This window comes from Aptenodytes forsteri, unplaced genomic scaffold, assembly GCF_000699145.1.
Source record: "Aptenodytes forsteri isolate BGI_AS27 unplaced genomic scaffold, ASM69914v1 Scaffold125, whole genome shotgun sequence".
Classification (NCBI taxonomy): Eukaryota; Metazoa; Chordata; class Aves; order Sphenisciformes; family Spheniscidae; genus Aptenodytes; species Aptenodytes forsteri.
In genome coordinates, this window is record NW_008794447.1 from 4,558,178 (window position 1) to 4,582,300 (window position 24,123).

General features: G+C 39.0%; 1 protein-coding gene across 1 annotated transcript in view; it reads right to left on the reverse strand.

Moving 5' to 3' along the window:
• Nucleotides 1-24,123, reverse strand: part of INPP4B (inositol polyphosphate-4-phosphatase type II B) — a 333,068-nt gene that overhangs the window by 281,415 nt on the left and 27,530 nt on the right. Inside the window, exons 2-3 of the mRNA XM_009290320.2 lie at nt 10,953-11,175; nt 7,962-8,020 (exon numbers count right to left, since the gene is read on the reverse strand). Of these exons, the coding sequence (XP_009288595.1) occupies nt 7,962-8,020; nt 10,953-11,064 (171 nt within the window). The 5' untranslated portion in view covers nt 11,065-11,175. The remainder of the gene's footprint in view (nt 1-7,961; nt 8,021-10,952; nt 11,176-24,123) is intronic.

The window sequence follows — 24,123 nt, forward strand, 5'->3', positions numbered from 1 at the left end:
AGGGTGAGCTAGCGTTGGAAGTGGCAGACAGTTGCATGAACAAGAAAGATGCTTCTTAGCTCTCGTTCGGAAGAGGTTATTCAAAGGAGATTAGTAAAAGACTGCAAGGAATAGCAACGGGACCGGGAAGGATACTGGGATGGAAATGCAATGGGAGACAACTAAGTAGTAATAGACTTCAGATATCAAAGAGAGTAACGGGCACAGCTGGGGAAGCAGGCAGGTCAAGGACAGGTAGGCACGACAAAGGAAGGATTAAAGCATGCTTATGCCATGAAAAAGCTCAATTGCATTTGCAACAGTCAGCACATATACCTTAGCGGTACTGCACAGACTCTCAGTGACAAAGGCTCAGCGTGCCCTTGCTTCCCCAAGGAGACATGCCGTTCTGGTGTCACTGGGCTTGCAGTGGTCTGCAGGACTCCTAAAATACATGCGTCTGGGTCAGCACTACAACTGCTTAGGAGGAACAGCTACTAAGGAAATCAAGGGTTATGCTTGTCTGCTTATGTTCTGCCGCAACTATCCCACACAACTTCATGCTCCCCACATTATCTCTTCATGAGCAGCGTAAAGACAGCAGCTTCCTCCCTCCTAACACTACATTGGAGTTATGTACGTCATGCTTAGTGGGGTTTTAAGGCTAGGGTTTACAGCATTCAACCAGCATAGAATTCTCTGCATAGCATTCGTCCAATCCAATATGGCTAAAACCATCAAGAAATCTTTAAAAAAAAAAAAATCTATTATTTAAATTAAGGCATGCAAAAAAAAAAGCATTCTAAAATGCCTTTACAGTATAACATAAGGGGCAACACAACTGGTTATTTAAAAATAGGCTCAGCGTTAAGTAAGGAACTTTAAACATATACAAGATATCTCACTAACTTGAACGCATGACTACAGTAACAGGACACAATACCTTACTAAGGCATGTTAAAAAGCCCACATGGCAATATTCTTTCTCTCAACACAACCAAATTCATTTGAGTTCTTAACTGAGCACTGCCTGATATTTAACTTATGTATATGCACGTGTGTGTATTGTTACATACATATAGAAACCTCATTCCAACAGTAAGAGGGCAACCCACATCTCAGTTAAGTGCAGGCAGAAGTACACACAAGGTTGGGGCTGAGAATGCTCAGAAACACTCTAAGACTTTTGAGCCATGTAAGGGGTGATACGGCTTCCAGATCTGCCTATGCCACCGTTTTGACATCTTCTGCTTCCTTCTCTATTTAGCACACTTCCTACTGTAAATCAAAATCTTAACCAACACAGCAACAACATATTTTACTGAAACTTACTGAAGGGATATTATATTACAGACATAGATGCACTCAGCTTACAGACATTGCAAAACATGGTCATAACCAATATCATACATGTAGTATTAAGCCAAAAAAAACACATCAGCAATGACATTCAATCCCAAAGCAATTCTACATAGTGCAGGAACACTTATTCTGGCTGCTCAGACCTTAGCACTTAAACTGATACAGAGCATGCTCTAGACAATTGAAATCACTGCTGAAAAACAGTTTATAAAAAGTACATCCTTAGCCAGAAGAGACACTTTTATTTCAAGACGCCCTGGAGAGATCACTGACTTACAGAATGCTAAACCACACACACAGAGAAAACCCCATAGTCCAACAGACCGGAAAAGGTTCTACAGCTTCAGTAAAAATAAAGCAATCTCACCCTGTAAGAATATTTAAAAGATATCAAGTTGGAAAGGAAAATACTAAAGCTATACAGCTATGTTGAAATGCTAAAAATACATTGTGTATGCCTGCCTGACTGCAGAGAAGATTCATTGACACATTCTCACATTTTTATGGCAGAACTTACATACAACTATTCCATGAAAACCTGAATAACATTTTCACAGCTGCATTACAATGTAATTCACATCAGAACTTCAGAAGTATGTCATTATTCTATTATTTCTACCTTGCACGTGGTTCTCTGGTTATTGATTTATGAGTCAATCTGAAATCCTACTTTGAGGCTTTTCTGCCAACTGTTAATAATATATTACACTTGTGATCAATGCTGTACCAACATAATTTATGTTAAGCTTTCACAAACATTGCAAGAAAGCTTGCGATTATTGACAGCACAACCATTTAAATTTGGTCATTAATCTTGTGTACAAAATCTTAAGCCCAACAATACATTTGGTTTAAGGAAAGGTAATTCGTTACAAGAGAAGTCTCAAAACATTCACCACCTTTTACTTAATTCTCTCTGGCATTAGGTGTATTATAGCACTCCAATTTACACCTGTGTAAAGTCTGTCATTTCTTCAATATAAATCCCTTGGTTTTAGGGGGTTAGGAAACAAGCATATAGATTCACTACAGTACGAACATGCCATACAAGTTTGCTACCACAACATTATTTAGATTAGAGAAAAGAAGACAGGTTTATAACTTTATGTGTGAAATATGACTGCTAATTCAAGATACTTTCAGCACTCATAACAGCTTTTATTTTAAATACGGTCATCCGTATAACTAAACTTCTTTTCTTCCACATGATAATTTTTAAAAATTGATACATCTTAAAAGTCTTAAAAGGCAGCCTTTCACACACAAAAACAGCAGGAGTTTATTGAGCCAGTGCATGGACAAACTGACCTAATAGATTGGAATGGTTACCTCCACAGGATCACTAAACCACAAACTGAGAAAGATTTACACAATAGATGCTAATGACTCTCCTAGAGGATCCACTACAGACTATTGGTCAAAAATCCATTGTTAAATACATTCCTAAATACATATTTAAAAATAAGTAGGAATGTCAAAATGTTTACTCAATAGAACGTAGTGGGCCCTCTGGAGCTATTACTGAGATGCAAAAACATAATTGTACTTTTTAGTGTATCTTTTTGTGTGCAGATTGCAAAGTAATCTACAAAACTGGCTAAGTATCAGCATTACCATTTGGGAATATTAGTATACGTGAAAATGAACTATAGATGGGTTAGGTAGCTTCTTTCTTTACTTCAGTAGCAATCACTCCAAATTCACACATATCTAGCAAACAACAGTTTAGGTTTTTTAACCACAGGTGGGTGGGGGGAAGAAATCCAGCTCTGAATTGGCATGAGGATTAAAAGAGATTGAGAAAGGCTAAAATAACCCGTTTACTTCTTTCTTGGGAAAAAAACCATAAAATTATTCTGAAGGACCTACGAAGAGGAAACAACAAGGAAATGACATAGCATGACATTTGATATAAAAATATGCACTGTTCTTTAAAAAAAAAAAACAAACACCAAAACAAGAGAAAGCCATTGCTATAAATTCTGATCTGTAATTAAAAACAAAACCAGTACACAATACTGCAATCCCGAAAGAGATCTGAAACTTCTAATCAAAAGTCTCCTCTTATGCCAATGAAAAGAGGCGTGTAAGTATGTAACACTTATTACACGCATTAGCAACTGTTGCCCAGCAATCTTCCTCCCTGTTTCCCACTCACATGAGTTCTGGAAGAAAGTACCTCCCAGGCTGGAATTGGGTAGAATCTAAGTAAATAACCCACATACTTTAGGTGACGCACATATCACTTCCTAGTTCCAAATCTTAACTGTTTTGAAAACACGATCGAATAATACTGTTCAAGTATTTTGGACTAGGATCCATAAGAATTGCTCCAAGATTAGCATAATGTCAAACTTTTCTCTGGAAGCCCTGTCACGCACTAGGTTCCCCAGCCCAGTCACACTGCTAACCACGGCTTTAGGGAGCACAGTTTCAAAACTACTGCCTTCAGAAGTATCGTATACTGACTGTATTTCATAGGATGCAAATGCACACATCGGCCTCTTCCTGAGAAGTGGACAGAAAGCCTACACATGTAATTCAAGGTTTTAGGACTTCACACAGGAAGGTATTAACATCATACAGTTCCCACAGGGGATCATATCTGTGGTTGATGGACCTTGGCAGGCTGCAAGCCACCCACCCAGCTGCTCTCTCACTCCCCCTTCTTAACAGGGCTGGTGGAGAAAATAAAATTTAAAAGCTCGCGGGTCAAGACAAAGACAGAGACATCACTCACCAATTACCATCACAGGCAAAACAGACTCGACCCAGGGAAAATTCATTTAGTTAATTGATAATTAAAATGGACCTGGATGGTGAGAAACAAAGACAAGTACTAAAGCAGCTTCCTCCCACCCCCCTTTTTCCCAAGGCTCAACTTCACTCCTTCATTCTCAACTCCTCTACCTCCTCCCTCCCCACCCCCGAAGTGGCACAGGGGGGGATGAGGAATGGGGTTGTAGTCAGTCCGTAACGCTTCCTCTTTGCCACTCCTTCCTCCTCGCGCTTTTCCCGTGCTCCAGTGTTAGGTCCCTCCCATGGGCTGCAGACACTGAGGACCTGCTCCAGCATGGGTCCTCTCCACGGGCTACAGTTCCTTCCAGGAGAACCTGCTCCAGCATGGGCTGGCCATGGGCTGCAGATCATTCAGGGCATATCCACATGCTCCAGCATGGTCTCCTCCACAGGCTGCAGGGGAATATCTGCTCCTGCACCTGGAACAGATGAGCTGCTTCCTCTTCTCCTTCTCTGACCTTGGTGTTTGCAGGGCTGTTTCTCACACTTCCTCACTCCTCACTGCTGTGCAGCATTTTGTCCTTTCTTAAATACATTTTCCCAGAGGCACCACTTGCTTTGCTGATGGGCACAGCTGTGTCCTGTGGTGGGTCTGTTGCAGAGTCCCTGACCTTTTCTCAGAGCCCACTCCTGCAGACCCCTCGCTACCATAACTTTGACACCTACAACCAATACAACATGGTAGGGAACGAATGTGGAAGAAAAACCAAAACCAAAGAAACAAACACACACACATACCCAAAAAAAAAAAAAAAAACCCCACACAAAACAAAACTACCCAACTACTCACAACACACAAACTCACACACACCACACCGAAGTCTACAAAGGAAAAAAGTTTCACTAACACTAGCAGATGCTAGATTGTGCCTCAGGCCTACAAGTAGGTCTACTTCTTAGCCCACTCAAAGTCCAAAATAACCAACTCCGCTGCTAGACCAAGGGAAGTAAATGTTCTTAAGATGCCTAATAGGTTATTCCGCTGCATCCAAATATGAGAAGGTACAGGAATAAACCACATTTTTTCCCTACGCTGAAAATGTACTGCCACGCTACCTAAGATTTACAGCACACATAAGTCAGGAAGCATCCTTTGCAATTTCATAGAGAAGATTCTTATACAAGTAGTATAATTTATGTACCTTTGAACTAGAATGAGTGTCTGTCATTAAACTATAAGCATTTGTATACACAGACATACACATGCCTCTGACAGCAATTAATAAATAGCAGCAAATCAGTCTTCATTTCATGACAGTGACTTCTGGAGTTAACTGTTCAGCATTCAGATGAGCTTCTAAAACATCAGAGTTACTTTTATTCCATGTCAAGCCATAAGCCAAGTCAGGTTCCAGCAACAAAAATAGGGACATGGCTTCATCAGCAGAGTTCTGGGCACATCTTTCACACGCTACATTACTTGAATTAGCACAGGCTTCAGTAGGATATTAAAAAGCAGAAAACTGGCAAATATGCTTATTAAGATGCTTAATAACTTTTACAATAAGACTATTTTTGGTTATTATACTGGCAAACTACACTCCCAAAATTTGAACTATGAATTCCTATGTCAAGAATCTGCTTCAGATGGGATGCCTGTTCGTTTCTAGAATGAGATGGGGGGGAGGGGAGAAATACAGGGTACACTCCCTTCTGTCCTCACAGCACACAAATTGCTTTGGTTTTACTTAGTATACCTATAAATTGCATCCTTTGAAACTGGGATTTGAGATTCAAGAGAGAGATCTGTCTTTGTCAAAGAAGCTATCCTTTACAGTACCCAACAGATGAAGCCTCTGAAAATGACTGTTTCACAAATTCCTAGGATATAAGCTGACTAGGAAGTGCCACATCATTTAGTTTGGTCTATTGTAAGACACTGCCCTTTAATCACTCAGTGGTCTTTGTACTGAGCGTACTAAGTTGTGACATTTTAAAACTGCGCACCCGCTATATCTCACCACACTTGGGTTTCAGTGGCCAATCATCCCGTGATCATTTGAATTTGTTTGTCTTCCATTTCCAAGTTTTTCTCTTATTGTGACCTCCCTAATTAAAGAAAGTACCTGATAAAATCACCTTTTGAAAACACATTGACATTAATCAAGCCACCAGTCTTTTTGATAAGCTAAGATTTGTCGAATCGCCTGGTTCCTTCAGTAATGCGGTTTTCTAGCACTGACCTAGACATAGAGATAAAAATCACCCACCTATTTAACTGGTTCAGTCAAACCACAGCATTTCAAGGGGAATTCCCATTTATTTACTGCAAGCCTAAAACATTGCAGTAACCAGCCATTACTTTGTGTCTCATCCTTGAAGTTTCTCAAAATACAGCTTTGCATTTGAACAGCCTGCGTGGACCTAGCGGGTTGGTTGATTTGCTGGTCCAACCGAGATTGCCTCATTCCATCCATCTGCACCTCATCCACACGTAAAAGAACCCACTGCACACTGTATGAACCTGCGTACCAATCCACACTAAACCCTCTAGTATAGTAACATTAATTCTCCAAATTTCCAGAGCCAAACTGATAGCTATATTTGCTTTCAGCAAAGCTCTCCTACTCCTCTCTTCACAGCTGCAAAGTTGATCAAAATGTTTCCTGAAACTGTTTTACAAAATGCCAGAGGCTCCCATGAAAACAGGACAGTTGGAGGAACATGGAGTAGAAGAGAGTAGTTTGAACTTAATGCCCTTTACCAAAAATAGTTTCTGCAAGTCATACAGCAGAACGATGGTGTATGAGGGTGTGACAAAGGGGTGGCCATGAGCTTGCTTTTTACCTACATAAAACTTGTTGGTCCTTTTACCACCCAGGGGAATGCAGCCTCAAGCCAGAGAAACCTTTACGTCATACTGTCTCATTTTGTTTGCATACATACAGAAATCTATCACATGCTCCTGAACAGTGCTTTGAAAGCAAATACTGCTTTAAAAGTATACCATATGGGCACATTCATCACTATATTAAAATAAGCCGCTATATCACATTGAAAAATCTTTCAAACAGAATATACAATCTGTCAAGCAGTACTATCATTTCCGTCCAACTGCTGGCCCATACAGTATAAAAATATCCTAGGAGCCAATTCTAAAATACTTGCTGTTAACAGGTAAGCATCCATATTACTCCCTAATTCTTTACAATCCAGTGCTATTTTCAGGCAACTACAGAAGCAGCGTTCATAATATCAGACAGAAAGGGTAAGAAAAAGAGTAATTCCACACTTAGTGCTCGTTCCTTCCAGAGGATGAGTGGCCTCAACTCCTAATAAAGCCAATAGCAAATGAGGGCATTCAGCAGCTCCTGCAAGACTTCCATTGCATGTCAGGGTCAGACCCTATTTTAATAGGCCCTTCATTTTAGGCATATAATTGCTCTTTACAACAAACGAAGAGAAAAATAACACCACTCTTCATAACAAATTTAGTTATAAAACCACCCTAAAAAAATTGTAGTAGGGGTCTGAAATTGCATCTTCAACTTTACCACAATAGCTCATTTAGCTGTGAGATTTTGCTTTCATTATTCCAGTGGGTTTGGTGGAATAGTTCTGGATTTAGACCCGTGTATGTTATGAGCAGAACCTGGCCATAGACTATTTATGATTCAGCTAAAGGATGCTGATATCGTGAAGAATACCTAGGGCTACAGAAGGCAAACAATGGATTTTTTTTCATCTCCACTATTCTAATAATAGTGATTTTTTTTTTGGTCCCTAAAAGCACAATGCCAATAGCTATCATGAAAAAGGATTACTCATGTTCCTACAGATTAGACTAACACATCAAGAAAAGCAGTAGGAAAGTGAATTACCTTATTTTTCATTAGAAAAAGCAGATTTCCTTTCAGTCGGCACCATCTCTCTCTTGGTTCTGTATGCAAAGAAGTAAGACATTAATAAAAACAACCTTTTGTCTTCACACATTAAATGCTTCTTAAAGAAGATGCATTAGTTATAAAGGTCAGAAAAGAAAATCATTAACCAAAAAAAGCCAACTTCACTCAGCAGCTGCCTATGTACAACATGCTGTTAAATGCCAAATAACTTCCCAGAAGGTTTCTTCTACTCTGCAGCTTAGAGAATTGGTGACTGCAACATACACTCAATTGTGTTTTCTCTGCTTTTCTCTCTTTTCCTCACATGGAAGCAGAAACAGCCACTGCAGCAGGCCAGCCACTGCAGCATGGAACGGCTTTTGCTTCCATCATTTCAAGAGATGAAATATAATCCTTGTTAAGACACAAAAATATTTAATATTCCACTTAGATTAGAACATGCTAATCTGAATTTACAATTTTCAGAAAATAAAAACTGAGCAAATGAGATCTAAATATTTACTACACTTTTTGAAAGGGCTTAACCAATGGGAATAACAACATATTTGTTTATACACACATGCAGGCAAGTAATCAAACTTTTAGGAACAGGGAATGTTTCAGAACTTTATGGTCAGTGAGTGGGTCAAAAAACTTCAAAAAGTTATTCTTCTAAACTAGCCATTTTTAAAATTGCATCATTTTTCTTTTTAAAAAAGTACTTGTATACATATCTGTAGGTACAGATAGCTACATATACTTATTATAGACATATACAGATATAGATCTCACAGACGAACGTGATCTCTTTAGATAAACCCTACATCACCTTTTAACAGAGAAAGGAACATTTTTTACACAAGATGTATTCTTTTTTATTTTTGAGAGGGCACATGAAACCCCATGTCTCCAGACACCAGCCAGCCTTGAATTGCTGGAAGAACAGCTGTACCCTAAGGTCATGTTATTCCACAACTGCCTCTGTGGAACTCTTGTACTTCCCTCAAAGCTGGCCACCACTAGAGACATAATATTGACCAGGGGGATGTCTTGTTACAGTAAATAAACAAACAAAATTCTCTTTTCCTCTTGATAATTTTAATTAAGATGTTTCACTAGGCAACATTTGAAAAAAATCAGAATAGCTGTTCCCCCACAAGAATGTGGAAGGTTTACACTCACAGGCACAGGGACTTACAATAACCGTTTTCAGTTATAACCTGGGGCTTTTTTTAGAAAAGGAATTTAAGTTCCCAGATCTTTCCAGACCTACTAAAGTGCAAGAACAATACAGAAAAGAACATAATATAAAATTGATGCACATCTACCAACTAAAAGTCTAAACACAGTTATCAGATCCGAGTATGTTGTTTTACAGTACAAGTACATGGGACTAACAATAACCATTTTCAGTTATAACCTGGGGCTTTTTTTAGAAAAGGAATTTAAGTTCCCAGATCTTTCCAGACCTACTAAAGTGCAAGAACAATACAGAAAAGAACATAATATAAAATTGATGCACATCTACCAACTAAAAGTCTAAACACAGTTATCAGATCCGAGTATGTTGTTTTACAGTACAAGTACAGGACTCTGCTAAGACTAAATTCCATCCTGCAGAACCCTGAGGACATCAGAAGGAAGGAATCCTATCACATCCACACTGCAGTTTTTTCTAATAAAAGATATTTTTATATAGGATTGGGAAAGTCACTACCTCATAAGTGTGAAAAATAAGCAAGTCCAAAGATTAGTCAGACTAACAATGACAAGTCTATCAGTGAATAGTACATACAGTGACCAAAATGCCTTGAGAGAAATGACCCTTCTCTCAAGGGGTTATAATCTGACTGCTGGGAGCCAGAAGGATTTACTGGGCAATAGGAACATCCTACACGTGCATAGTTTCTTAAACACTTTCCTAGAATCTACCACCACTGACCATAGCACAGATAGCCCATGATAGAGGGCTAGATGAACGTTTGCTCTGTTTCTGGTCAACCTAAGGATTTCAGCAGCAATATTAGTACTCAATGTATTCATAAGTGAAGAAAAATTCAAAACATCCTCATAAACATCAGATATTCACTGGGCAGGGCTTGATATGCTGCCTACAATGAGAACACAGGGAGGGAATCCTGTTGAGGAACCCCAAAGCAGCCAGAAGTGGATGTTCACCAGTACTCTGTCCAGGAAGTTTGCTGCATCCTCCACAGGAAACTCTGGATATTTGTCACTAGAAAATGTATAAAATATTCTGAAAATGTGGCATAAAATTTTCTCAGTCCCTTATCATAATTGAGTCTGTGCCGGTTTTGGGTTGTTTTGTTGTTTGTTTTTTTTTTCCCCTCTAATAAAATAAAAGTAAATATAATCACACTGAAGATCAACTGGGACAAGTGAAAATAAAACATTTGCCATTGCTGAAATTATTGTATTAGGACTGATTTTACAGCTAAACAGGAGCTATTTCCTAACAGCTACTGAGGGAACAGACATTTATTCAAGCTTACTGGAAATTGAAAGACATTTAAAATATGATCATAAAAGCCTGAAGAAATCTGCAAAGGAGGTGGGAAGCGAGCCATGGTAAAAAAAATCTATAATAAAAGAACACAGTTTTGGGGGGTGGGAGGGGCAGGTCCTGAGAAACTGGGTATCTAAACTTTAAAACATGGCAACTAATGACTGGTGACTAGCAATCACTAGTAGTAAAAAACAATCTTTCTTTATAGGAAAAAATAATAATAATGTTAAGGACCAAGTACTGTTTCTCAGGTATATGACAAAGGAAACTTGAAAACTTGAGCAAACTGAAGAGCTGGCTTTAAACTTCTTTATTTAGAAAGGTATTTAGCACGACTCAAGCATCAGTAATGAAGAAAACCGAAAACTCTGAGGTATATGCAATAAGTGAAACTGTAAGCTGACAACTGCAGAAAACATGCGCATCAACCACAGGTAGTTTTCAATGCAAGTCACTTTTACCTATTAATTTTTCATCCCCGACCACTCTGCAAATCTTCAGCTTTCCTTCCTTGTCAAAACAACCTGATGGGCGCCTGGCCAGCGAAGCCAGATCTTTAGTATTGAATCTCATGGGGTTGCCAGGGAAGAGGATGAAGATGAGTAAGAGATGGAGGAGGACAATGATGATGCTAGTTAGTTTGTTGAAGCTGAGCAAAGTCTAGGCAGCAGATATGAAGGTCAACTGAAATATTAAAAACAAAACAAAAAAGAAAACAAGAGATGCTGCTGTTTATTGTGATTTCCACTGTTGTGTACTCCAAACACTGTACTTTCTTTCATAGGATGGGAGCAGTGTAAGTAATAGGGAAAAAAACAGAGGTTACATAGGTGACATTTTCTCCCCCCACACTTTTTAAGTAACATGTAGTTTTGCTTTCCAGTGTCTCTATAACCGCATGCAGAAGCTGTAATTTTATGCAGTATTTCCACAGTTTATCAATACTGCTAAAAATATATTTTGGCTATAGGCATATAAATAACTAGAAAGCTCAAATATGCATTCATGGGGCAGGGGGAGGGGGAAGATTGCCTTGTACTTCCACCTCCTTCACAGGAACAATAACTGTAATAAAATATGAAGTGTTAAATATAAGAGTTCACCACATACTCAAGTATTCATGTTTTGCTATACTGACACTGATTAGGACACTGAGCGCTTCCCTTTTGTTCATGGTATATTTTAACAGTTTTCAATTCTTTTGGAACATTTTCTTCTGTGTTTTCAGAAAACGAGTTGTCATCCTATTCCCCCCCCCCCCCCCCACAAAAAAACACAATATTTTTTAAAATCCAATTCACTGGAGCAGTGTAAGTAATAGGGAAAAAAACAGAGGTTACATAGGTGACATTTTCTCCCCCCACACTTTTTAAGTAACATGTAGTTTTGCTTTCCAGTGTCTCTATAACCGCATGCAGAAGCTGTAATTTTATGCAGTATTTCCACAGTTTATCAATACTGCTAAAAATATATTTTGGCTATAGGCATATAAATAACTAGAAAGCTCAAATATGCATTCATGGGGCAGGGGGAGGGGGAAGATTGCCTTGTACTTCCACCTCCTTCACAGGAACAATAACTGTAATAAAATATGAAGTGTTAAATATAAGAGTTCACCACATACTCAAGTATTCATGTTTTGCTATACTGACACTGATTAGGACACTGAGCGCTTCCCTTTTGTTCATGGTATATTTTAACAGTTTTCAATTCTTTTGGAACATTTTCTTCTGTGTTTTCAGAAAACGAGTTGTCATCCTATTCCCCCCCCCCCCCAAAAAAAAAAGCCACAGTTTTCATATTAGAACTTCATCTACTGAACTTAGTGAAAAAATTCTACTTGACACAAATATAAGACATCTTTGTTTCTCTCCCCCCTCCTCTGTTTACCTGAAATTATTGCTGCATTAGGTTCAGTAGCTGTGCTTTTGACCAGTGGAAGTTTGGAAACAAATATTTTTGTCCAAATTGCAATTAACACAGCACCACTGCTGCAAAGACGAGAAAATAAGGCCAGAAAAGTAGTTCTAAATAGATCGTCCTTTTAGTCCCCAAAATATTCTATGCTCTTAATATCCAACCCTTTTGTAAAGGCCTTTTTCAAAAAAGAATTATTGATATCACCCTTACACAATCAAGTAACAGAAGTTTGTCAGATGGCTTTTAATACTCCTATACACTTTAAAAAAAAAGCGCCCAATCCTCAACATGTGGGCTTCAGAAGCTAGCTTCTGTCTCTAGATCAGAAGCCTTTGTTCTTCAGAGGACAGCACTGACATCTTGATCAGAAATTGTGAAGAGTTGTAGTTTTCCGTCAGATAAAGTTCCTCTCAACTGTTGAGGTGAAGAACAAGTTACATTTTCTACACTGTATCTTTCTGTTGGCCCTTTCATTCCTACTTTTCCCTTTATATTATCTTCATTTATTAGAACTTCATCTACTGAACTTAGTGAAAAAATTCTACTTGACACAAATATAAGACATCTTTGTTTCTCTCAGACCCCCTCCTCTGTTTACCTGAAATTATTGCAATATTAGGTTCAGTAGCTGTGCTTTTGACCAGTGGAAGTTTGGAAACAAATATTTTTGTCCAAATTGCAATTAACACAGCACCACTGCTGCAAAGACGAGAAAATAAGGCCAGAAAAGTAGTTCTAAATAGATCGTCCTTTTAGTCCCCAAAATATTCTATGCTCTTAATATCCAACCCTTTTGTAAAGGCCTTTTTCAAAAAAGAATTATTGATATCACCCTTACACAATCAAGTAACAGAAGTTTGTCAGATGGCTTTTAATACTCCTATACACTTTAAAAAAAAAGCGCCCAATCCTCAACATGTGGGCTTCAGAAGCTAGCTTCTGTCTCTAGATCAGAAGCCTTTGTTCTTCAGAGGACAGCACTGACATCTTGATCAGAAATTGTGAAGAGTTGTAGTTTTCCGTCAGATAAAGTTCCTCTCAACTGTTGAGGTGAAGAACAAGTTACATTTTCTACACTGTATCTTTCTGTTGGCCCTTTCATTCCTACTTTTCCCTTTATATTATCTTACTTTGCTCAAGGTTATCCCTCAATCAATGACTGCTGTTGTGTCCTTTAATTTCCAGTCGCCAAACCACAGCCAATTCAAAAAGCACTACAACAGTGAAAGCAGACCTAGCTTAACTATTACTTTGTACATATGAAATATGGCCGAGCCATAAATAGGACATTCAGAAGACAAATCTCCAAGTAATTTTTCTTCCCTCCCAGGAAGGTTCCACAATTCTATGGAGAACTGCCATAAAGCTAAAAGCTCTTTTAAGTTTCCCTTTCATTACCAAATATCTTTGCAAGCAAGAAACAGAATATGTGCAAGCAGTCCCAACACATATCTAAGCAGTAGAAGGCTGCACCTTCAACTTTTCCATTCATTCCCACACATACACCTTCTTTCTTGTTTTCCCTTTAGCATGAGCACCTATACTTCTTTTTTTAAGCCCATGTTCACGCCTTTGACTACATTTCATAACCTTGTTGAAACTGTAACCTCATAACCTTATGGTCATCACAGAACCTGACCTGCAATTTACAACATACAAGGATGCTGCTGTGCCCAAAATGAATTACTGACTCCAACAGAGGCTCCACGCAGGTGCAGCTGGCTGCCTATGTTTGGTAAATTGATAGACTACAACTGTGGAAAGATGAGTCATACAGCACTTACAAAAAGGGTATTTATCATACATTGTAATCTAATACTACAAGCATACTCAGCATTGAAGACCGAATCCGTGGGGGGGGTGGGGGGGTGGGGGCAGGGAAGATGCTGGCTCGGCCACATGATACGCAAAACCCAGCCACGATGACCCTTGCAAAGGCTTACTAGGGCATACAGGGACTTTGGAACTGGCAACATGTATATTCCTACTAGCCTCTGTATGCTGAATGGAATTAATTGTTGGTTTTGTTTTACAGCCACAGACTGTATTTTTAACAACAGAGCACACAGTGTTTGCAATAGACCTATTTGTTTAAAAAAAAAAAAACCACAAAAAACCAAAAACCAAAAACCCAAACATAAGCTTGGCAAGGTAAATAATTTTTGTGATCTCTAACCGTGCACCATTTTGTTATCGGCTGGTCCCATCTCAGGCAGATATCTTGCACACCTTTCACATAGCTCATTGGTAGCCTTCTTGTTTTCGAGAACATAGTTCTAGAAATTCAGCTGCAGCCTACTTAGTTATTGGTTTGTGAACTAATCAGTTCCAGTCCATTTTATAAACACCTTATAAATCTACCCTAAACAGCATCTTCAGCTACATACAGTTACTTTAGCTTGCTTCAATCTTTTTGAGTAGCATGGAGGAAGTCAGACCCTATGAGTCTGGTCCCAGATGGAAGAGTCATTGAAAACCATCAATAACTGAATAAAACCTATGCTATCAAAGTGATGAAGGTTACTGGCTAAACTCTAATCATGCTTAAATGCAGTAATTACTGTAATGCATGGACATCTGGACTCCACATAGAACTGCAAGACACAGAAGACCAGGGGATGAGACAAATTGTAAACTGCTATTTAAGAAAGCTTTTGCTTTACAGCAAAGGGAAAAAACAGAGCCAGGTAAACAGAACATTTTGGGTTTCTGGAAAGGCTATTGAAAGGAATAAAGAAACTCCAGGAGGAGATGTGCATATTGATTTTGGTTTTCCCCCCACCCAAGGGAGATGATCTATCTCTTGCACTCATCTATCAGTAAAGTGGTAATGGTCTAGAAATTCCTTTTATCACATCTGTGCATCACTTGCTCTGCATATGAGCCATAAAATGTAAATCATGTGGGACAGTAAGAGTGGTACACAGCAGTTAAAACCCTTGAGACAGCATGCTTCAGTACATATAAGCCAGTACCAGTCTTGAAATTCAAGGCAGCTGGGCCAGCAGAGTTCCACAGTGATAATAATCAAGGTACCTGTTCCCTGAAAGTTTGCCAGAGAAGCTAAACTAATCTGACAGTGTCTGAATATTATTCAGACCTAAAAGGCATAACAGATCATAGGATTCAAACTTGGGTTTAACTTGGAAATTCGATGACCATCCAGAGCTGATCACAGCCAGCGTTAACACAACAATAAAATTAGAGATAAAAAACCCCGATAGAAGTGTCTATCTTCAGCTGCAGCACTGGCTCTCCCTGAAGGAGCAGAAAGACTTTTTAGCTCAATAATCCACTTCCCTTCTGTCTCCATTTCAGAATAAAGCTGTCAGTCAGGGAAACTACTTAGTCATATAGTGCCTTTAAATGTTTCTCCCAGCTAATCTTTTTCCTAGCATGAACTCAGACAGGAAAGATATTCTCTTCAGTTATTTAATACCAGTGGTTCAAGAGACAGGCATTATTTAATACTCGTGGTTAGAGAGAGAGAGGCATGTTGAATCTAAAGTCCCTCTCAACATTTTTCCCCGCACAATCACCACAACCATAATTTAAAAGGAAACCAGACCAGTCAATTACTTGCGGGTGGCCAGGAGAGAGAGAGGTAGAGGAGTCTATGTCCTTGGAAGCAATAATTTTAGAACAGATGACAGTTTTGACAGCTCATGGACCACAAAATTTATGAAGTCTCTTGTTGGATGTCCCCTGTCCCCCTGCATTTGCAATCATAGTTTTCATGATCACTTTCTATGGACATGGGGCAATCAGAACTATTTGATTCACGTGACAGAAAAAGAGCTGAGACGTATTGTAACTGTTAAGCACCAACCATATAGTTGCACATTTTTTATTACCACAATGAGAGAAATGTACATTTTTGATCACTTGAAGAGACGGAAACCTACCTCTTACCCTATACATAAATGTTAGAAGTCAATCAAAACTAGTAGCGTGTTCAAGTAATCTTAAATTACAAGGAAGTTTTATCATGCAAGACCTGCACAAAACTGACTTCAGCACATAAGACTAGCATGAAAAAAGCTATACATTAAAACAATTTGCAACTGATCTCCAACTCTTGCACCCTGCAGGACAGCTACTAGGACATATTTTATTAGTTTTGGATAACCACCAAGCTGTACCTGTTCAAAGCAGTAGGTGCAGGAGGTCACTAGTGCCAATACGAAAGAGAGTAACCACCTTCATGGCTGCATACGCTACCCTGAAACGACGTTTTCAGCACTATCTTTTAGGTTCCAAGTTTTCTTATGTATCTTAAGCACAGTTCAACATTAAAGAAATTAGTGCATAATACCTCGCAGCTTTCATTAGTACTGCATTTAATTCTAGATATTCTGGTAAAGTGTTAAAAGACAAGCTTTCTAATGATGCAATCTCCTAAACCTCTAAAACAAAGTCAGTAAAATAGGCTGCCCGATTTCATAGTTTAGCAATTTCAAAAAGAAAAACACTAGAACTCACGTCTGCAAGTCCTCAGAGACCCTGCCAAATACATTCTAAATTTCCCTTCTCTTCCTTTGAAGAGGTACAATATTTTTAGTTCACATCATTTTGTATTAAGAACTTCTTCATACACACAGCACAGGAATCGGCCTTCAAAAAGAAAGCTGCAGAATTAGTCCACAATTTTGTCTTCAAGAATTATATTCTTTTTAAGCAAGAGTTATTGCTAATTCCACATACTATCTCTTAATTTCACCCATAGAGTAATTATTAGACCATAAAATACAAGTAAGACACATCATGCCCCCCCCATCAAAATTCTCCATTCTATCACTGATCCCTGCACAGTCAAACAAACCACCAGGTTTTCTGTCTTGGACTGAGGAAATAAGAGTGCAATGCAGAGTCAGCAAAAAGAATTAATAAATGACAGGAGTTTCAAATATGTAGATATATTGATATATCTAAATGAAAAGCTTGACAATCTAAACTGTATTTAAGTTTTACCTTGAAAATCATTAACACATGATCAGCTGATTAGGGAAGAACACTGTCCTGGCTTACATAAATTCAGAGACGGTATTCCAAAGAAGGTTTCAGGGGACCTGCAGATGGCAACCTTAACACAAAGGCATAAAACAGTAGGGGAACATTTGTCTTACAACGGAATCTTCCTTTTAGTATTCCCCCCCGCCCCACTGAGGTAAGATAGGCAAGATTTATATACCGAGTATCACTAAATGCTAGGTTATCTACAGAAGGTATCCATTGGCAATATGAAGTTATTTCTTTCTATATGAAGTTAAAGATGCCTATCAGCTGGCTGCATGCAGTCAAGCTAGCTGATTGTACCCATGGAAAATTTCAGTTTATTTCTAACTTTTCGATCTCTTCACTTCTGTCTCCTGGCTATTTTATTTCCGACTAGCAAGTTCAAAGCTAGGCTGATCATATATTGTTTGTAATTTTCACTTATACTTTGGTAGGCTGCCAGTACTATTGTAATCTATTTGAACAGATTATCAACTTACACTAGTTCAAATGTTGCTTCCTACCATTTATCAGCCATTGTGGCCTTCCAAAAAAAAAAGAATAAAAAATGACAGGCCTGCGATATTCAGGAAGTTAGCGAGCCATGTCACTTCCTAGGACACCCTTTACTGAGCTTTCCTAGTTTGCATAAGACAACAGTAACCTAGAAAAACAATTCTGAATTTTTTTTTTTTTGTGTATAGAGGGAAGGTAACAGAAACATTACATAGTTATCTGTTTTTCCCCAATACTACCAGTGGTCATTTCAGTTGTATTTTCTGTTGAAACACACACACACCATATTGTAATAACTTTTATGCCTTTACCCTCCCTAAGTTCTCTGATCCGTCACCCTTACCTCACAGTGCCCTAAAAAATGGCATAGGAGCTCCAGCCAACAAGACTCTCCCTAACCAGAGCCATGCCTTCTTCCAAGGGAGGCATGACCTTGCAATGGCATAATACAGCACCACAAAAACCAACCAGCACCCTTGTATCAGTATCACTACTGTCTGCAAGTCCCTTTTAAAGTCTTGTTAAAGTCTTTAAAAGCAAAGTATCTATTGAAAAAAAGCTGCAAGAGGTGAGATATTCTGTTTGGAGACAGATAATGAAAAAATAAAACGCTGGCTTGGATCGAAGGTATTCCCTTCAGCTGGAAAAAAAAAAAGCAACCATAGAGAACAGGTTTGTCAATTCCCTAGTCAAGCAAATTCCTAATGATTCGTGTAGTTTCCCAGAGTTCAAACGTGACCTTTCAGAAAAAAAAGATATTCTTGCATTTCACTTTCCCTGAAAAGGATAATACAAACACTTACTGCAAACAGGTATAACCTGGTACACCCACTGAACCATGTACTTCTAGCTACTGATACTGATCCAACTGAAAAACAGCTCTGTGAAAAAGAAGTCATTTATCAGTTGTGGGAGTTGCCCCGTGTGGTTCACGGCCTAACAAACTGTACCACGCGAGGCAGAGGATTGAACAAGAATGAGACTGCTGCTTTCGCCAGCACGGCCACCTTACCGTGACCCGAAGTGTTCCAACTGCAACTTCCCTCAGGCTGTGCTTGAGCAGCCACTGACCTGACACAGGTGCAGGCTCCTGGGGAAAGGGAGACCTTCTTCCCCGTGGCAGCACTAGCGCTGATGTAGCCACACACTCAGCTTAAGGAACTCATCTTGACGAAAACCAACCTAACCAAGCTGTTCCCTGATCCCACTGGCTACCTGGCTGCAGAAATGCCAGTGCCAGCCCAACACAGAGGACAAAAATGTGCACCCACAGGTAACCTTTCTGCAGATGACCACAGATATGTCAGCTTAGTATGATGGTATAACTGCAGCCTTAGGACAAAATTCAAGTATGAAGGACTTCAAACCATAGTCCTTACTCAACAAGGTTCCTGGCAAATCCAAATAAATCCATGAGCTTTTCTCAAATTTCCAACTATACTTTCAAGGAACACTGTCTTAAATTCCTCTTTTTCCCACGTCTGCTCAGGTGACTGCCTGCCCAGCCACGCTGCCTCCCTTCCACTGCTGCAGAGCACAACTGCACTGGCTACAACTTTCTCTTGGGCCAGCAAGAGAGCTGGATTATGGAAGTTATCCACTTTAAAACCAGTGCTTGAAAACAAATACCAGAAGATTAAGTCAGTCTTCCAAAACCCTATTCAAAGGTGACTGCATCAATTAATGTTTCAAAGACATCAGCTACACACAAATGACTCTTAATATGAGTTCAGCCACTATTAGGACACCATGCTTTCAGAGCAGGTGGTCTCCAGCTAATTAGCATTTCAGTCACTACTTAGTTACAGATTTATTTACACAGCAGATTCCTTTCTCTAGTCTCCAGGAATGCAAACACACCAACTTTTTGTAACCTGCCATTTCAAACAAAACAAAAACAAAAACCAAAGCAAACCTGAGTATAGTATAGCTCAATTCACAGCTGACGGTAGGCAAACCAGTCTGGAGGAGGTAGTGTGCTGGGACCACTGATTCCATAAAGAAAGGGACAAGGGAAGGATACAGTAACCAGTTTCAAAAACATATTGCACTATATTAAAAATGGCAGTGAGCTCCATTCTGCAAGATACAGTATCTGAGTGGCAATAACTGGAACTTTTGCCCCTAGAAAACTTATTTCCTCTCTCTCCCATATCTATAAAGATGCAAAAGGTGGAGGCAAACTTAAAATACAACATTGCTATGACATCAATTTTACTGGTCATTTTTACTATAACAGACAAGTTACTGTACTAAGACTGCAGCTTGTACTCTGTAAGATAGATTTTTTTTTTAATCTTAAAAAGTTAGCAGTCCCCAAATGACTTTGAATTTCTTAACTTTTTTTGCTTTGCATCATATCCTAGAACCAAACAAATTTGACAGTCTTGGCATCTATATTGACAGCAAAAAAAAAAAAGAAAAAAGAAAAAAATAAAAAGATTACCACATTGCTGAGAAAACATAGTGATGAAAGCTTCTACTTCCCCCCATCCCCCAGATTTGTGATATCTGGGGTTTATCCAAGCTATAAATATTTAAAAGATTTTTAACAGCAAATTTGAAAGATTTGGGGTTCATTTGAGCTCTAAAAAGATTTTAGCTAGAAGATGACTGAGTCAAGTCACCAACATCAAGTAAAATACCGTATTTTAACATTAGAGATATAAAGTACTTGGAACAAAATCCCTTCACTAAGTTTCAGACAGCTCTGGAGTTCACCACCATTTTTCTTTTGGTATTAACAGGAAGGAACCCCTCCCAGTTTTCTTAATAGTATCAATTCTGCTCTGGCTGTCTTTTCCCCACATGGCCTTGAAGAAAATAACAGAAGTGTTTTTCCTTACAGAAACTCTTTAAGACACCTGTGAAGACCTAGCAGAGGCTTCCATTTCACTATCCCACAGTTAGAGGAGACCATGAACTCTCCTGCTCCTGCACTTTCCAAGGGAAAGAGATTACTGGGTTTCCCTCAGTTACCTCTAAACTGACAGAAGGAAAGCATGGAAAAGTAAGGGAATTAATATTTGATGATGATCTTTAATTTGAATAATTAAAAGTCAACCAAAATACTAGGGGGGGGGAAAAAAAATCTTTATATGAAGTACATTCCCTACTTAAATATATTGTTCCTGAAAGTTCACAAATACCTGGTTACCTACATTTCTAATTAAAAAGCTGGTATCACTGTTGAGAACAATTGCTGAACAAATAAATCTAGGAAATGGTGACTTAGTGCTGTTACATTAAGGAAGAGCAATAAGTCATTTTAACTGTGTCTCAATAATGATTCAATTTCTACATGCAATGGAAGTCTCAGTTCAGCAGAAACCATTATGTCACCTGGGGAAGGGAACATTCAGGGATAGATGCAAAACAAAGTTATGGGGGGGGAGAAAATGCAACAAAACTCATGGAACATGAAAATCACTAAGGACGTTACTGCTTTATACTGATCAGGCAGCCACAGCAATAACAAGTCATTTTTTGACCTTTTGCCTTAAGATCAACAACATGTCCTCAATTAGCAGAGAGGAATAAAGTCTACATATTTTAAAGCATGAATAAGACATCTCAAGAAGACTCACAATTTTTTTAAACCAAGCTGCTGCTGAAACCTCCCTAAATTCATCCAAAGTGGAAAAAAGATTAGAAGAAAGTAAGAGGTGATGCTTTAGAACCACAACTTGAATCCAAGGCCAAAGGATGATACAGAAGATGATCAAGCTCTCCCGACATACTTATTTCAATTAAGATTAGGACCGCCCAACCTGCATATTCGCAAGTACAAAAGCTCTCTTGCTTGGCTTATTCCATGGTGACCTATGTGACTGCTGATTTTGTGGCTGCAGAATTCCTCGCTATTACAACCTGTAATCGACACAGACACCATGTGTGTAAAGTCAAAACCTCCTACCGTGTTCCCACGCAGACAGGCAATTCGAGAAGTGTAACACTTCACTCAAGTAAACTTAAGTTTCCTATTCTTGAATATCCATCATTACACTACCTGTTTTCACTACTATGCAGCTTTTCACTAGCTGGAAACACCAAGGAAATGAAAAAAATCCTGGAAAATAAATTAAATCTTATTTCATAAGTTATTAATTGGGCAATAGAGCCATATATTCAACTGGATTTCTGCATGCAGTTATCTACCCTGTAACATATGACACCCTACTCTTCAGCTATAAGGGGTCACAGGCAAATGTTTTGCAAATATTTTTTTTAAACAACCTTAGTCTAAGAAGTTGGAACTGACAAATATCCCAGCTACATAAAACCCACCAAAAATACATGTTTTTCAGATTAAACCTCATGCAAAGATAAAAAGTTCATAGCAATAACTTAAAGAAAAATAAGGTTGTCGCAGTTGTACACAAAATACAAAGTTCAAGAGTTGGTTTCACAAGATATTCATGCTCCTTAGGTACAGAATTTTTTGGGTAAAGAGCCCATGACTTCAGTGGTACGACACAATTATTACAAAACGGGTATGTCTGAATTAAATGAATGGCTTTGCATTAAACATGAAACATAACTATGATTTTTACTAGAGGCAGTCCAGGACTGAAGGTTTCTGTGATGAAAACCAAAGGGGCACAGTAGTACAAGCCAAGCCCCTTGGCACAGAAACTGAGCTTGCCTCAGGATGCGATTGGTTGGTAACAGCCTCTTTTCCATCCCTAGTAAAAATCACACCCGATTGCCCAGCTTGGAAAAGCTGCTCAACATCTAACTGAAGGATATCACCTACATTTTAATCAGACCTACATACTTTGAAGGATTTTCAGCTTCTAAAACACCTGGCAAGGGCAAGAATAAATGGTCAAGAATAAACCAGCCGGAAGCAGAGAAACAGAAGGGGACCAACAAACCCAAAGCACCAAAAAAATCTGACTCTAAAAAGGCAAAAAAAAAAAAAAAGAACATCCCTCAGAGCTTCAGCTTCCAAAGCTCTGCAGTGGTGCTTACAAACAGGCTGTTCCCTGGTTGCGTTTGCACTCTTTGCTTTCCTGTCATCCTGTCACAGAGGTAAAGCAGAATACCTACAGCCTGGCCAGAGCTTTGAGCAAGCTCCTGTCAGCAATCTGGGGAATAGTAAGCTTTTGACACGTGTTCGCAGCAGGCAGTGATGCAGCAGTAGGGTCTCACAGCCTACGGAGAGGGCCTTCACACAACAAGCACAGTCTGAGGAAGATGCTTTCCAAGTAAAAATAGTGGCTGGACTAAACTCAATCCCAGTCAGCACTGGAGTAGTTATCAATGCTTACTAGTAACATAAAGCCAGATATTGGAGAAGAATATACCCATACAGCTAGAGTGACTATGTAACAGTACAATTAATTCAGCACAAAAATAAATTTGAATAATACCATGATGAACTATCTTCCTCCTCCTCCTCACTGCATCATTCCAATACAATTTCACTGCATCACTGCAGACTTACAGTTATTTTGATCTTAACTACATTTGCATACATTAATGGATGTGAATCTCTTAAGATTTAAATCTTTCAGAGTGAATGCTTTCTTTTGTATTAAATAATCAGGAATATTAGGTAACATATGAAACAAAAATGTTTCTCAAGAAAGTGAGGCAAAAGCATTTTCTAAGAAACACAGTTCAAGGACATACTTCTGAAACTCTGCTTCAAGACTGCAGACTTTGTGGAAACAACCACCAGACAGTAACAACTGGACTAGGACACCACAAAGAGCAGGAATGTTTGGGGACAGAGAAAGAAAGGATCAGATATGCCAATGCACTTTAAAGGTGACAAGCAGGAGGAGTACCAGGGTCAATGTTTAGAGCTGAAATAGTGACTGGGTCTGGCCTGGGAAGAGTAATTAGAGTTGGTGGGAACAGGAAGGAGAGAACATATGCAAAGGATTGTGGCAAGAGAGCCCTGCGTGGGAGCTTCTGGCAGATCTAGAAGGGTAACAGAGAGGTAAGAAGGCAGCACACTCGAACCTCAGGGTCCAGGCCAGAAGAAAGTCGGTTTTATGATCCATCCACAGCTTCTTCCAATTCTCTAAACAAACCCAGGTAAGGTGGCTGCTCTGTGGACCAACAGCTCTGCTGCAGCTGGTGGAGGGAAGTACTTTCTGCAATTGATGCATAACAGCCTTAAGACTGTTATTTCAAGTAGAACACCAATAGCTTCAGGATTCCCCCCCCCCCCCCTTTCTCTTTTTTCTT